This window comes from Dunckerocampus dactyliophorus, chromosome 3, assembly GCF_027744805.1.
Source record: "Dunckerocampus dactyliophorus isolate RoL2022-P2 chromosome 3, RoL_Ddac_1.1, whole genome shotgun sequence".
Taxonomy (NCBI): Eukaryota; Metazoa; Chordata; class Actinopteri; order Syngnathiformes; family Syngnathidae; genus Dunckerocampus; species Dunckerocampus dactyliophorus.
In genome coordinates, this window is record NC_072821.1 from 12,815,893 (window position 1) to 12,831,707 (window position 15,815).

A 15,815-nucleotide genomic window follows, 5' to 3' on the forward strand; every position below is an offset into this window, starting at 1 on the left:
TTCAGTTGGAAAAGGATGGATTGCACCCTCCAGGTTGGGCCAGGTGTAGTTCTAGTATCTTGGGGTCTTGTTCACGAGGGGAGGTGGGGGCGTGAGGTCGACACGCATATCAGCGCAGCGTCTGCAGTGATGCGGTCGCTGTTCCGAACCGCCATGGTCGAGAGCAGAGTTGGAAGGCAAAGCTCTTTTACCGGTTGATCTTCCCACCCTCACCTGTCATACCGAAAGTAGGGTGGCTGGACTCACCAAGAGGGTGTAGCTGCTGCTCCTTCACATCGAGAAGCGCTGTTGTGGCTCGGGCATCTAGTCCGGATGCCTCCCTGGTGGTGTTCCGGGCATGCCCAGCTGGGAGAAGGCCCTGGTACAGACCTAGGACACACCAAGGGGTATATACAGCTGGCCTGGGAACACCCTGTGTCCTCCCAGTAGAACAGGTGATGGAACCTATTGTTCATTGGATTTTTCCTTGTTTTTGATGAGCTTTGAGTTCAAACTACTTGTACTAGAAGTAGTACTATAACATAGGGTCCACGCTGTACATCAAGATGCTTTATTAATTTCAATAAATACAAATTAATCAAATGCAGTAAAATGCAAACAGTTACTGTACAAAAGAACTACAATCAGGCTGCAGTACTGACATTCTTTCACATCTCCAGTGTATAAACGTACCAAAAACATTGCCAACTGGCTTTTCTAACTCATATTCCCCCACATCACAGCACATGAATGAACAAGTCTGTTGGTGGAAACCGTGAAGGCATTTCTCAGTGAAAAGGCCGCAGCATTAAATCTAATACATCCTTCACCTTGCACGCAACCAACAGCAGCATCATGTGGAATAAATGAACTTTTCCAGCAGCCAATTTTCCCCAGTGAAATGCTTTCAACAGTCAGCACAAAAAATTTAACGTACTGCATTTTTAACATACTGTATACTCATATGTAAAACAGGCGAAGACAAACCATTTGTGAGGTCATTGATAATAGATCGTCTCAAGTTGGAGCTGTCAGTAGGCACTTTTTACTGTGTGCTATCTCCGAGAAGCACTTTCTCAAATGTTTACATTGCCAAGTCAGGCGTAGTAGCTCTAACAAATTGACAAATGGCCAATTATGGCCAATTCTCACCATTAACATGAACCTCACATTACATTTAAACAAAGCTGAAATAGTATGCCGTGCAATGTCCTCCAAACACCTGTTTATGTACCTATATCCACACAAAGGCACCACTTGGCAAGTGCCTAATATTTTTTGTTTTTCAATCCTGAGAAAGTGAATGTAAACTCCCCCGAAATACAGTTTGAACATACTGTATATGAACTTTACATTCAATATTAAAAGGCAAAAAAACCCTTGTTTTTATGGCGTTTCTTTTAAAACTAAAATGGCAATGGCAGCCGCCAAAGCGTTTTGATTGGCAGTCTCTTCAGATTGAACAGAAAAAAGGTGAACACCAATTTAGTCCAGTAAAATATGTAAAGGTTAAGACTACATAATAGCGCTCAGAGAAATTCTATTCTTTGTTACTTTGCTCAGTGAAAAATTCTATTCTTGTTACTTCTTTTCATAAACTGTACGCAGGCTCTCAAGCGCACAAAGACTGCTCTCCAAATGACTCAGATTCAGTTGAAATTTTTGCAGTACAAAAGGTACAGTGACTCTTCAGTGTAGGCACTAGAAAGGAGCCAGCGGCTGAGCGCAAATGACAGGTCAACTCAGATGAACATCTGAGCCATTTGATGGTTGCCCCCGTAGTTCCGTGAAAAGTGAGCGTTGGCCTGCTGCAGTCTTCTTCTCTTCAAGGTGCCTACAAGGCATCAGATCAATAACAAGTCAACTCTTGTTTTAGCAATGGCTGAATGACAGGCACATCCTATTTATACAGAGCCAAATTAACTTTGGTGAAGGGGTATTTTTTAGTGACAAAAGACTAGATTAGCTTTTTTTAAATTTTTTACTAATTTCAGATATACCGATACTGTCCAGCACTTCATTTCCAATACCAATATCAACCGATACAGATATACAAGGGGCATCGTGTATAAAAAGTGTTGATATTCCTGCCAAATTAAGACTAACATGTTTCTTATATTTTCTGCAGATTTTTTGAAGGGTCAAGGATTCAGTGAAAAATGGGAGAAAACAAATTTTTGCAGTGGCTCAGTGAGTGGCCGCCATGGCAACAATTCAAGATTGTGGATTCGAACTTGTTCCCCATCCACCTTATTCGCCAGACCTGGCCCTTTTCCCCCAAATGAAAAAAAGACTTGGCTGGTCGCCATTTTGCCAGTGATTATGTCATAGCTGCAGTTGAGGGGTTTCTCAAGTCCCAAAAAGTTCTTCTACACCAAGATAAAAGCGCTTCAGCGCCGTTGGAGCAAGTGTTCAGCCCTTAAGGGGGATTATGTTGAAAAATAAATTCAAAAATCCCCCATCCCTTTTAGTTTTTCTGATGCTGAAAACGTTCCATACGCGCCTCGTAGGCAGCAGCTCCCTCAACCTTTCACACCCCGTTTCAACAAAGTCATAAAAAAAAATCATGTCAAATCAACAGGGATGTCCACACTTTTCCCACCAAGGGCCATGTACTGAAAAATGACAAGGGCCAATATTTTAGCTTTCTTAAATAATCTTCAGAAATGTTCCTTTTAATGACATTATTCCAATATTGTGACTAACTTTTTCCTTAAGCTAATTTTCCAAAAATTACATATGTTGTTTCTCATAATACAACTTTTTTTTTTTAATCTATTTCTATATTTTTCAACCGATACTAAAATGACATTTTTCCTCACCATTTCATATTTTGACCTTATTCTCGTAAACTTGCAGCTGTTTTTGGACATTTTCTAATCTTTTCCAACCTAATTTACCCAAAAGTACAACTTTGTTTTCATTTTTTTGTAGTTTTTCATAATATTTCAATTAGTATATTTTAAAAAGTCATTTACGCTACCAATATAACTTGACTTTTGTCCTCCGCCAATAAAAGCCCCACACGCCCCACTGTGGATACCACAAAACTTTTTTTATAACCTTTTCCAGGCTGGTAAGATTTTTCTCATTTGTCACTGAATTTCTACAGCATGTCGTAAGATCTTTTGGTCTACTTCACTTTGCCAAGTGATTGGCTACAGAAATTGAACTAAATTGAAATTGTGTGATAAACCGCAGTTAGGTTATTTTCATTGAAAAACTGCATTTTATGTTCACTTGTGTGGTCATTTGATTAATATTTCAATTTGTTTAATGATGTGAAGCATGTAAGTGTGACAAACATGCAAAAAAATAAAGGGGGCAAACACTTTCACACCACTTTATAGATATCATCGGCAGGAAAACCAATACCAAAAATTTAATTTTGACGCCAGTATTGGCCAACAATATTGATTATTGAACATCCCTAGTTTAAAGAGGTTTAAAGGTTTGAAGGTTTTTTAAGCATTTAAACAGTTGCTGTCACTTCTTATGATCTAAATGTGTTTTTCATGCTGAAATGTGCCAAAATCTGGAATGAACAAACCTATTCAACAGATCCACACACATGCAAAGGTAGTATTGTGTCCAAAAAGCCAAGCAACATATGCGAAACTTGTGCTGGGCTGCTTCCATCATGTAGGTATGCGCTATGTTGTGATACCTGGCAGTGGCTTTGGAGGAGGCAGTTTGGGGTTGCTGCTCGGAGTGTGCACACTGCAGATCTTGATGAAACCAGTCATTAGCATAGTAAGTGCGATGCCCATCAAAAGCACTGCCCACCAGTAGTCCTTGACGAGACATCAAATGATGTACACTTGCACAATGCCGTAAGATACAAGGGTAGTATTGAATACAGTCATCCTATTTTACACACTCACCGCCATCCACTCAGCGATAGTCTTATAGATTTCTGGATTGAATATGGCCTTCTTAAGCCTTGCCAGAGGCCCGTCAGCATCCACCAGACGGCACCTCTGGAACACATCACAGTAGCCCTTGAAGTCGTTGCACGGTGAGCCAGGCTGCAGAGTTATGGTTTTTCCTTGGAAATAACTGATCCAGTTCTCTGAGCTAGAGCTGCTACAGGTGCTGGGGTCCGCTGCGGGCAGGCAGAAAGAGCAGCTGTGAGTTCTGAAAATGACTGGCACCGTGCATTCTAAACCATAGTCGCTTTTGCAGCCTGTCACCCACTTTTGTTCATGCAGCACACATGGCAGAGTTCAGCCGCCTCATCCTTGCCACTGCTAGCACAGGTGCAACCTTCAAGACCGTACTTATTACAAATGGAACCACTGCAGACCTGCATCAAATGTGGACGGCAGAGGTATGAAGTGGATGGCAGAGGTATGAAGCATGAAACAAAGTGAAACTGAAGCTATCTTACCCCACTGAGACAGACTTGTGTGCCTCCATTGCAATCGGTCATGTTTTCCTTTGGTTCAGCAGGAAGACACGAGGCAGTTGTACCACTGCACATTCCCTCCTTGGTACAATCAGTCTCCTCGCTGCACTTGTCACTCAAGCCCTTGTAACTGCAATCATCTTTGCAGCATGGGCCTTGGCTTGGACTGCAGTTCAAAAATAAGTATCATGCACAGAAATGCATTATGCTCTTCACAGATGGTGATAACTTAATGGCATGACATCACAGCTATGTGATGCAGTTTAGCACTGACTATTTAAGTGGAAATAATTTGTTCTTGTTGCTGCCCCTGCCATGTGGCTGTTCCTTTGAGAACATTCTCTGCATTGCAGCGTGTAAAGCTTCACCTTTTGGGTACTGTACAAACCACATCTTTACAACTACGGAAATTACAAAAGTAGCCAACTATAGACATATATATACATATATACATATATATACATATATACAATATACATATATATACAATACACTGATCACTTCTAACCTGCAAACCTTCCCAGGTAGCAGTTTGCACCGCTTGTCCACCGGTTCATTGGCATTATAGCAGCAGGATTCTTCACACTCGTCACTGTAGCCGCAGTCACACTCTTCTCCGTCTTCCACAAGTCCATTGCCACAGATAGGTTGTCCAGATTCTGTACATGTTCACAGACACACACAAAACTGAACCCCTGGCCTGGTTGGTATTCTTTACTATGCAAACAGTTAAAAGGCAATTACCAACAAAACAACTGTCCTTCCTCCTTGCTAGAACAGCACTCATATTGTGGATGCTGCAGCTGGAAAACTTGTTATTGTTGAGCTTGTCTCCTGAGGTGGCTCTTGCATACATGATGTAATTGCCAAGTTCTTTGGCTCTTTGACTGGGTGACTCGCCAGGGGTGCACTCCAGCCCAGAGTCATGCTGTGAATACATAGAATGTTTTTGCAAGTTACAATGTGAAAGGTTGAGAGGTGCATAGCCCCGGTGTTTCATGAGGTAGAACTTACATTCGAGCCAAAGTTGTGGCCAACCTCATGGGCAAAGGTGATGTGCGACACCTTTGTAGGGACGTGCGAGCCGTAGTTCTTCATAGTGATAATACCAGTGTTCAGAGACTTGGACTTCCCATCAGCAAACGCCCTATGCTTCTCACAGATGCCTCCAGAAATTCCTGCGGTCAGAGTGTAACATTGATTGACAAAGGCCATATGCTGCCAATTGATTCTGCTATTGCCTCATGATAAGCCGATAGTTGTGTGTTAAAATGGTAGGCAACTAGTCTCATCTTAAATTAATCAAATAAATTTCTCAGCCTCTATTTTTTGCCATGTGCATGTAGGTTGTCAGACCTACAATTTCTTTGTACAATACTGCATTTCATTTTCAGTGTAATGACAGGTTTACGCCAGCAGAGGGTGCGTGACGGCGCTGAGTTTTTTAGAATTATTGTTCAATATGTAACATTACATTTTTTTTTACACTACGTATGTTAAAATCTCGTCAAGTCTCGTCGTCGACCCATTCTCGTGCATTACATCTCGTGAGTTGCGTCTCCTGACACCGAGGGGGTCCAAGCATTATCCCCCAAGAGCCACAGGCTGAGAATTCAAAGGGGGGGAATTATATTTTGTTTTATCTTAATTTTGTTCCTAGAGAAGCACTGAGCATTGTGTTTAGCGTTCGATATGTTCGCCTCTTTACATTGTGCCTTTTTACTCTTATTTTCCCATTTTTAATGTTGAATCCATGTAAACATTAGTGACAACTTTGAATACCGAATATTTTAGTTCTAAATTTTAATTTGGACTTGAGCTCCTTTCAGAAGTCACATTAATAAAAACAGCCGATTAAAAAAAACAAAAGGTGGTATGAATATGAACGTTTTCCAGCAGAGGGCAGCATTGAGCAATGACAAGCGGTCTAACAGGAAAGCTCCTAGAGAAACATCCACAAAACAAAGCAATTCTCAGCATGTTGTACGAAATAGCAGCTTGCGTGTGCTTTACAGTACTGCACTATCATTTTGCAACATCATAAGCAGCATTCAGAAAGATGACACTAAATCATTTAAAGCAATAAGCAATGCGTTTCAGTGTAGTTCATTATTGTAGGCAACAGTTATGTGTACATGTAGCGAATGCTTCACCAAGTTGATTTCTTTAAAATTAAAAATGCCTCTAAGCAGTTCTACATCACCAGACAATTACTACTATGCATTTTTGTATTATCTGCCTTTATATTGTTTCAGCTAAACGCTAGTTGAGCACATCAAATATGTTCCAATCTCCGTTGGACATCTGTGTGGAGTTTCCATTTTCTACCCGTGTGTGCGTGGGTTTTCTCCGGGTACTGCGGCTTCCTCCCACATTCCAAAAACATGCAGGTTAATGTTAATTGGCGACTCTAAATTGTCCATAGGTGTGAATGTGAGTGTGAAAGGTTGTTTGTCTAACGGTGCCCTGCGGTGTGCTGGCCACCAGTCCAGGGTGTACCCCGCGCCTCATGCCCAAACGTAGCTGGGATAGGCTGCAGAATACCCCTACGACACTATTGAGGATTATGCGACATGGAAAACTAATGCATTAACATCAATACTAACACTAACTAATGTCCCGCATTCTGCCCCAAGAGTTTAGCCTTACTAATTACATGTTTACTATGTACTGGATTGTAGATGTAGTGAATGAAGTGTCTAAATATGTGCCAACAAAAACTCCTTAATGTTAAGCTGAGACTAATGCACTAACTTGTGCATATAGAGGTTACTAATACCAAGGCCATGTGTGACTAACCTGAGGGATCGGCAACCCAAGCCAAACCAAGGACGCCATCGTCAAAGTCCCTGTTAGTGAAGACATAGGCCAGGCAGTATTCATTGTGGTTCTGTTCAGAGCTCAGCTCTAAAAACTTCTCCACTCCGATGTTCTCAAAACGGAAAGGATTGGTATGTTCATATTTGTTGGCTGTGGTGTTTATCTAAGGGGTAACATGGATCAATCAGGGACACACAAAGATAACCTACAATTGGCTAACTCATGAAAAAAAATGATCAGAGACACCTTGCATGGCATAGAATACATCTAACTCACCTTGATTCTTTTCACCATGAAGCCGATATTTCGAATGCCGTTGAAGTTTGTGGCTTGGTAAATGGAGTCAATAGCCTTAACATGGCTGGAGATCTGTGGCCACAGTTAAGGTATGGTTTATTGCCAAAGTCCTCCAAAGTGAAGCACTCCCTCATGTGTACGTGTGATGGTACCTGTGCAATGACAGCCTCTCGAGTTTTGTAGAACTCATGGAATAAGTGGTCAGTCTGAATAAATAACTGGCATACAGTCTTTTCTTTTCCTGCTGCCCTCTTCCTCCTTAAAATCACAGGACCATTGGCTTGCTCCTCATCCAGTGAACTCATCCCCCACTGCACATATGAACACCATCGTGTGAACAGGAAAAAAGAGCAAGGATGGTTTAAAAAGGAAAATTGTGTATTGCATACACAAAACAAAGCCATTTCACACTCACTTTGACATGCTCATCTACTGCAGCTGCCTGATACTTTCTCATCCTCTCAAACACTGATTGGTTAGCATAGTGTCCACCAAAGTCATGGTTAAAAGGAAAAGCTGGTAGATAGAAAACAAGGACAAATTTGGGGCTTGCAAATGCATTATGGATTTCTATGGAAGACTGGGTAGAGATCTGGGAAAAGTCACAATCTGAAATCTAAAGCTTTGTTCAACCACATTTTTCTGGCTGTGTGACAAACTTTACTAGCTCAAACAGCATTAATCCTGCATGCGTGCAGCATGGACCTCTACAGCAAAAAGAATTTAACAGCATCGAGGTGATTAGATTATTTTCAGGCTGCTTGAGGCAGGTTGGGGTCATTTTTTAGTACTCTTGGGCCTCACGGTGATTTTGTTTTACTGTTTCATCATATCTACCATGTACCTTCTAATTTATTTGAGTTTTAACAGCACGTTAGATATAATGCAGCTCTCTATAATTCATACTAGCACCACTAACGCGAGCTCTAAAAATGCATTTAAAGCAATTATTTCTATAAAAATGTCTAATAAACCTTTGTTATCACATACCTTCAGCAAAACCTGTAGCGCAGGGGTCTCCAACATTGTTTCTTGTGAGAGCCACTTTTACAAAATGAAACTGGCCAAAAGCTACTCATTTTTGTAACATTTTCTTAGCTGGTTTCAACCCAAACAAACCGAATGTGAATTTCGGAATGCATTTTTCCAATTTCTCACATTTTTAACTGAAAAGCTGAATGAAAAGCTGGCTTGCAGGCAGCTCATGTGGTTGTGGGGGGGCTACCTGATGTCCGCGGGCCCTGCGTTGGTGACCCCCGGTGTAGCACATACTTACTGATGTTGTCCTCATGATAGATGACGGAGTGGAAGGTCTCATTTTTCTCCTTAAAGTACCTCTCGGCTGGTTCAACAAAATATGTCCCTTGGTGGGTTTTAATGAAGCCGTCGAATCGCCCGTTGATCAGGGAACCATGGGTCTGTGTGCCGTTTTCCCCTAAAAAAACAAAGAAAAGTAAAAGCGAAATGAGTTCTTGGCACAATTTCAAATCATAGCAGCAGACTTCACAAAAATGCCTTATGCCTTAAATACCTAACAGGCAACGCTTTATATCATTCAGTGTAACAGTATGAAAATGTGGTAAGAGAACTCTGAACAAGAAAATGCATCTGCCTCTTTCCTGTCTCTCAGACAAACCAGAAAAACAGGTTGTCTAGTTAACAGGGGCTCATCCAGGTGACGCAATTGAAAATGGAAGTAGATGAAAGTGAATGCTCAGCAATTAGGGTGTGATTTATCAAAGCCAACTTACCCAAGAGTTCTCCGCTGTAGATATATGACATGTCAATGGGTGTTTCCTCTCCCGCCACGTCGACGATGACATCTGGAGAAAACACCGAAGTGTCCCTCCTCATCTGCAGGTTGAAATGCCTAAAGGTGGAATAGAAGTTACATTTGTAAATAAAACAGTACAAATGCAAAGCAGCCATCAATATGACCTACTAGAGCTGATCTTGGTTAAGTTGAGCATGATTTGTAGTACAGGCCTCAGGTCTACAGTTTAACTTAGTTTTGTTTTTAAAATGTGCAAAATAAAGGACTTTCTAAACTTTTCAATTCTTTTTGAGAGAACTACCTCATGTGCAGTTGAAAAAAAAGTTTGTATTGTTCATTGTTTTTCATTGTTTTCCCGTAGTATAAGCATTTCAAAACAGCTGTCTGCAAGAGTAGCATTTGGTAAGTGTTTGAACCGATCACAATGGCCACCCATTTTCAACTTTTATCAGAGAATAACTTTCTTCCACCGCAGACAGCCAATTGGATGCTCCGGCTCAAGGTCTACCTTTGACTTTAGTTCCATAACCCTCAGGATCTTTTAAGAAGTTTCAATTTACTTCATACTCTAGCAGCAATGGCGTACAGCGACAGGCCTTGCTTATGCACCTCAACTATCTGACCACATCCAAAGAGGGGTTTTCAAAGGTTGTTTTTTTTTTTGCCTTTGCCATCAAGAGATGACAGTGTGAATACAAGATAGAAAACATTAAATCCACATTTTGGCCAAGATTGTCTTTTAAAGGCTGTGACCTTAAACTTTTCATCAGCTGGTCAACAGCATATTTCACTTTAATGATTTGCAATAAATTGCTTACTCAAAAAAATCCGTCTCACTCTTCCTTTTTGCATTTTGAAAGTCTACTTAGAACACAGGTGTCAAACTCAAGGCCCGGGGGCCAAATGTGGCCCGCCACATCATTTTATGTGGCCCGCAAAAGCCTGGGAATAATGTGTGTCAATAATGCACTTCATCTTTTTCCTTTTAAATGAATTTATTCTTTCATTTCAACAGAAAAATTGTACTGCGTGCAGTTTTTCTAAACTTTTATTATCTGATCAGATATTCCGAGCATTTTTTGTTATCAAAAATAAATCCCCGAATGACTGCTTGTCACCTTGACATTTTCACTTCACTTCAATTTCAAGCAAGTAATCCATCACTTTGTCAGTAAAAACATAATAATCAAATGCATGCGCAATATTTACAGTTACAAGTGGCCCTATGAGGGAAGCCTTAACGGCAATGTGGCCCTCAATGAAAACGAGTTTGACACCCCTGACTTACAACCTCTAAGGTCCAACAGTGCAAAATGTAAATTCTACTAATTTTTCAACTGGTCTTAAAATTTTGATCAGGAGTTTAGCTGTTCAATACTGTCATGCTCAAAGAATAGAAAATGTCATCAGGATAACCACATGAATATTCGTGCACAGTCTAGAGTTCATTTTTCATAATCCTCACAAGAAGGCATGCATCACATGAGGTGCACATGAGCTTCCAGCTTGCCTAAACCTGAGGCAATGCAGTGACTACTCAACCAGACGTCAGGCTGGAGAATATCTGATTAACTCCCCCTGGTATAAAATGAAATGTCTCACAACCAGTTTCTTCCAAATGTGTTCCTTACTAGACCTGTAGGTGTGTTCACTCAGAATCATAACCAACCTAGTGAGGGAATTTGAAGAAAAAGACATGCTCAGAATGCAGAGCATTCCTCTTCTTGCTGTTGATCTTAGAACGCTCCATTAAGCAACGTCAACGTTCAGCCAGACAATACAGAAGTTCCTTCAGAGCTTTGTAACAGATTAATTTCCGGTGTATTAGACGCACCAAGCCGCACCGGAGTATAAGCTGCGCATGTCCACGTCATGCATGAGTCCGTGAGGACCAGGCAGCTTTGACACGAGCGAATCATGAGCTTTGAGAAACTCGCAAGCTTAACCCATCGGAAGTCGCAAGGGGTCATTACTCAATACAACAGCGACTCACGGTGTTATCTTAGAAGGCTAAAGTCATCACAGCAATGTGGCTCAAAAGGTAGCTAAGAAATATACAAGTACCAATACCGGCAGCCATTGGCCAATCAACTGCTCTGCTGGGAATAAATGCATTATGGCAAGAAGTTAAAATAGCTGTTCTTTATTTTAAACTCGTATTGATACTTGTATCTTATTTCATATTTCTTAGTTCCCTTATAGCTTGTGATTGGCTTCTGCCAAAGAAAGAGCTACCGTTTCCTCACAATGACTCGGGAGCGACATGGCCGTGTTTACATGGCCGTGCGCAACCGGGTGTGATCACCATACCACAAAAATGATGAATTACTTATATTGTGCTGATGAAAGACATTTTATAATCAAATGTGAGATCAATTTCAGGGTATAAAAAGGCCTGAGAAAAGTGTTCTAATACAACTGACCTCCCATGAGAATGGAAGTCCAGGTGCACATTTCCATCATGAGGAGAGAGTGCCCTCTTTGCTCTCTGGTGACTGTTGTGCAGGGCCTCTGTGTCATAGGATAAACCCTCGTAATGGGAAATGTATCGGTCCAAGCGTTCCCCAAACAAAGCTGGAAGACAAAACATGCAGACATGTAGTCAAAAACTTGTGGATTTTCTACCAGGCAAAAACATCTTAGATATGGTGGAAGTGACACTGACTTGATGAAATCTAACTTTTATGTCCATTTCCAGCAGAAAAGAGCTTTATTAATCTCAAACCGGTTAATTGAATAAAGCAATTGATTCACTTTACTCAAAAGTAGGTGTCAAGATCTCACATATAAAGTTTAACGTTAGCTTTCTCTCACTGAAATAGAGTACTTTTGATTTTTTCTTTTATCTGCCACTGTTATTGTTATTGTCTACTTATGACTGACTAAAAGACTCCCCCTGCTTATGTTGCTTTGTTCTTTGCTTAAGGCTTCTATGTAGGAAACCAGCGGACTCGTAGCAACTTGTCCATGGAAGCACAGAGACCAACATTAGAAAGACTCCCTTGTCTCGCCTAAAGAATGAAAGTCGTAAAACTACTTTTATTAATGGTTTTCCATCCATTTTCCATGCCGCTTACCCTCACTACGGTCGCGGGGGTCTGCTGGAGCCCATCCCAGCTGACTTTGTGTGAGAGGCAGGGTACACCCTGGACTGGTTGCCAGCCAATCGCAAAAAAAAAAAACGCCACGAGATTAGCCAGACTAACCTAACTGATAGGAATTTTTCACTCTACCATAAAGCTCTGATGCTATTGCAACATACATTTCTTTTAAAAACTTTTTAAAAGAATTAACAATAGGACATTACACTGAGTTTGTTTATACTGCTTTTATGCTACTTTTAAATGCCAATATAAAAGCCATTGAATAGTCTTACGGTGGTCGTATGCTACACTCAATATATCTGATCAATATTCCACTCTACTTAACAGAACTACCTGCAATATAACCTACAATATAATGAGAAAACATTAAAATTACTTAACACATTAATCCCACAAATCCTTATATATACACACACCACAAAAAGCATCTTTCCCCATCCTTAGTGCGCTATATTCCACAAAGCGTCAAGTATCTTTCACCTGAAGTTACATTTTAGATAATTGCAATGTTGAATGACATGGAGCTAAAAAGCAAAATAGATAAACAGCATGAAGACATGCAATCCCTAATGAAAGGCATTAAGAATTTGAAGAATGAAAATGCATCAAAACAAATGGATGGGTTGGAAGAAAAAGTGGAACAGTTTAAAAAAAACAATTAAAAGGATCACATTATATCGCAAACATTTAAGGGTTTGACTCAAAATATGCATTTCTAGGAGTAAAAATGTCTCAAAAAAAAAAAATCAGACCTCACAAATTGCACATGTGACACTGTCGCCTGTGCATTCTTGTGTATGTGACACTGTCGCCTGTGCATTCTTGTGTATGTGATTAAGATGCTCGCATCTTCCGCTGTGGGACACGCACGTGAACATGATGGCCGCGGCGCTCCATCGAGGAAGCATAAGAGCATCACATACACCAGAATGCACAGGTGGCAGTGCACAGGGATACTGTAACTTTTGAACGCATATTGTTTTGAGAAGCCAAAGTACTTAAATGCCCCTACAAAAAATCTATACTTAAAATGGAGGACCTAGCCAAAGTAAAGACATCAAAGAATTAAAGATTACATCCATAGACAAAGACATTAACCAACAAAGACTTAAGGCAACTTTGAAGTCTAACATCCTCAATGTTTTAATGTTTTACAAATTCAACTTTTTCATATTACTAATACATTTTTCTAATTTTATTGATTCACTTAATACTGGAAAAGGTTTATAGTGTCATTTTAACTCCTATTTGCCTCTTCATTTTTTTTAAACACCATTTGTACACAAAGTACATAAGTACCTAATATTAGCAGAGATGTGAACAAAGTGCAGCCTGGGGCGCTTTTTGGCTTATTGTAAAAAGCCAAAATATTGAAATTTAATATTAGCCTTCAACAGAAACAAAATATTTGGTTTGCAGCAGTTTTTACCTTAAAAAGTTTTTTTAAAGACCTTCTCATATTTTTCTTCTCATACAACTCAGTAAGGTAATCAATATTAGTAACACTTGTTAGTATGATGCACTGCAGTTTTGCACCACTGCAAACACCGACTGCATTCAGCGTAAAAACTTTTCTGACTGCGTTACTGTGTAATGGTACATGTTACACTACTCCTGTATTGGCTCACATTGTATTGTGTAAATATATCTAATGAACTGAGTCTAACGACTCTGCTTTGTCACAACGCCATGTTTACAATATAGCTTCTTCTGTCTTTAATTTGGACAGTTTGTCTTTGGAGAATTTAGAGATTCGTTTGAACGCCGACATATATTAGGCCTGTATCCAGCTCCACATTAACATAAGCATCCACAGTGTCATGTACAAGCAGTTGCCGTCACCATTAATCACCTAGTATAAACTCTACAAGCTATGTGACTTTCTTTTAACTACCTGTAAAAACGTACCTGGTGTGTCAAGCAGCCAGCAAACAGCGATGAATAATTTAACTAACATCATATCGAAAATCCTTTAACGTCCAAAAAGCAGGCGAAAAATTGCAGCATTAGGTATAGCTGAACGTTGCTTATTGGTTAGGACTACTCGCGCTTCCTACTAGTCTGCGCCTCTTCACAGCTGACGCCTCTTAGTGCCTCTTGTCGCGTGACGTCATAAACATCTTACGAGGGGGACCCCCTCCCCTTCTGCGTCACGCAAAGAGGACACACCTATTGTCAGGTCGTAGCACCCTTGATACGCAAACAAAACAAGGCCAAACGCGGAGAAACGTTTAAAGGGTTCGAAAAATCACGTCGAACACGCTTTGGCTTGATGTGTGACGACACAAGCTGCACCGTAGCTTTTGTGTTGCATTTGTTTTCGTGGGCCACTCCAGAGCGTTGTGTACTTCCGTGAATCCTCACTTCCGGGTTAAAGAACCTTTGGAGGTTTTTAAAACAGGGGGTGTGTGGTGAGACAGGGGTCATGTAACTTTTGGTAGTTTAATTTTGTTCTCATGAATGGGAATTGAAAAATTAAAACGACTGGTTCATTTAAAATTCATTTCAAAATGCAAAAAATACAACTGAAAACAACTTTATTTTTCTGTGTCAAAACGCAATAACAATGTAAAAACGGTTTGATTTTTATAAAATATTTGGTTTGGTTTGGTTTAGTTTAATTTGAACATGCATGAAGGTTACACTGGAATACATCTCATAAATCATCCTTTCACAGTTCCACATGTCCAAAAGGAGTAGGAAGACGCAAAGTTTATTTAATCCTACACCCAATCCATTCCACATCTTGTACAGTACATATTATTCACTTCCTGCATCCCATGTAATATTTTTGATCATAATGAGTGTTATAATATAGTAGGCTAAATGTTTTGGAGCCCTTCTCACCAATGATTTTAGACATGGCAAAACGAGGCCAGATATCTGCAGAAATTTCCTTCAAAGACACTCGTCTGTTTCTAAAAACATTCTGACCCATGATTACTGTACAGCCTTGCTTCCCAAAATGTGGTAAGCGTACCCCCAGGGGTACACCAGCTGTCACAGGGATAACATGAATAACAATGAAAAACAATTTGCTTGTATCTTGAGAGTTGTGCATTGGCCTGTGTGCATTATATGAACAAATTAGTCAATTTGATGATTATTTTGTGCATTAAAAGGGTTTCATCTTGAAAATTGCATTGGTGTTGCAAAACCTGTCACTGAGAGGACACTCCCCGGAAAAGGCATTGTCGTTGGTTGTATGCATTTTTGTACTTTCGATACTGCTTTATCATGATTGTTGAACTTTCCCCTTCAATTTGGTATTCATTATTAATTAATACGCAGACTTAAACCATAGCCATCGTGAGTGGACAAAAAAAGCAAAGCTCAAATTCAAACCAGTTAAACGGAAGAATGCCAACATCAAACTGGAATAAAAGATATGTAGGATGATTACTTATTTATCAGTGCTCATGTGAAACTTTAT

At 40.2% G+C, this 15,815-nt stretch overlaps 1 protein-coding gene across 1 annotated transcript; it reads right to left on the reverse strand.

Moving 5' to 3' along the window:
* Nucleotides 1–559: 559 nt before the first annotated feature.
* On the reverse strand, nucleotides 560–14,729 carry adam10a (ADAM metallopeptidase domain 10a). Its single transcript, XM_054770218.1, has 16 exons — nucleotides 14,291–14,729; nucleotides 11,702–11,852; nucleotides 9,256–9,374; nucleotides 8,781–8,939; nucleotides 7,920–8,020; nucleotides 7,657–7,815; nucleotides 7,484–7,576; nucleotides 7,187–7,370; nucleotides 5,402–5,565; nucleotides 5,132–5,315; nucleotides 4,896–5,046; nucleotides 4,370–4,553; nucleotides 4,177–4,285; nucleotides 3,864–4,084; nucleotides 3,647–3,773; nucleotides 560–1,813 (listed from the first exon to the last, which is right to left on the reverse strand). Exons 1-16 carry the CDS (start codon nucleotides 14,340–14,342, stop codon nucleotides 1,722–1,724), a joined length of 2,250 nt encoding a protein of 749 aa, XP_054626193.1. The 5' UTR covers nucleotides 14,343–14,729; the 3' UTR covers nucleotides 560–1,721.
* Nucleotides 14,730–15,815: the final 1,086 nt, after the last annotated feature.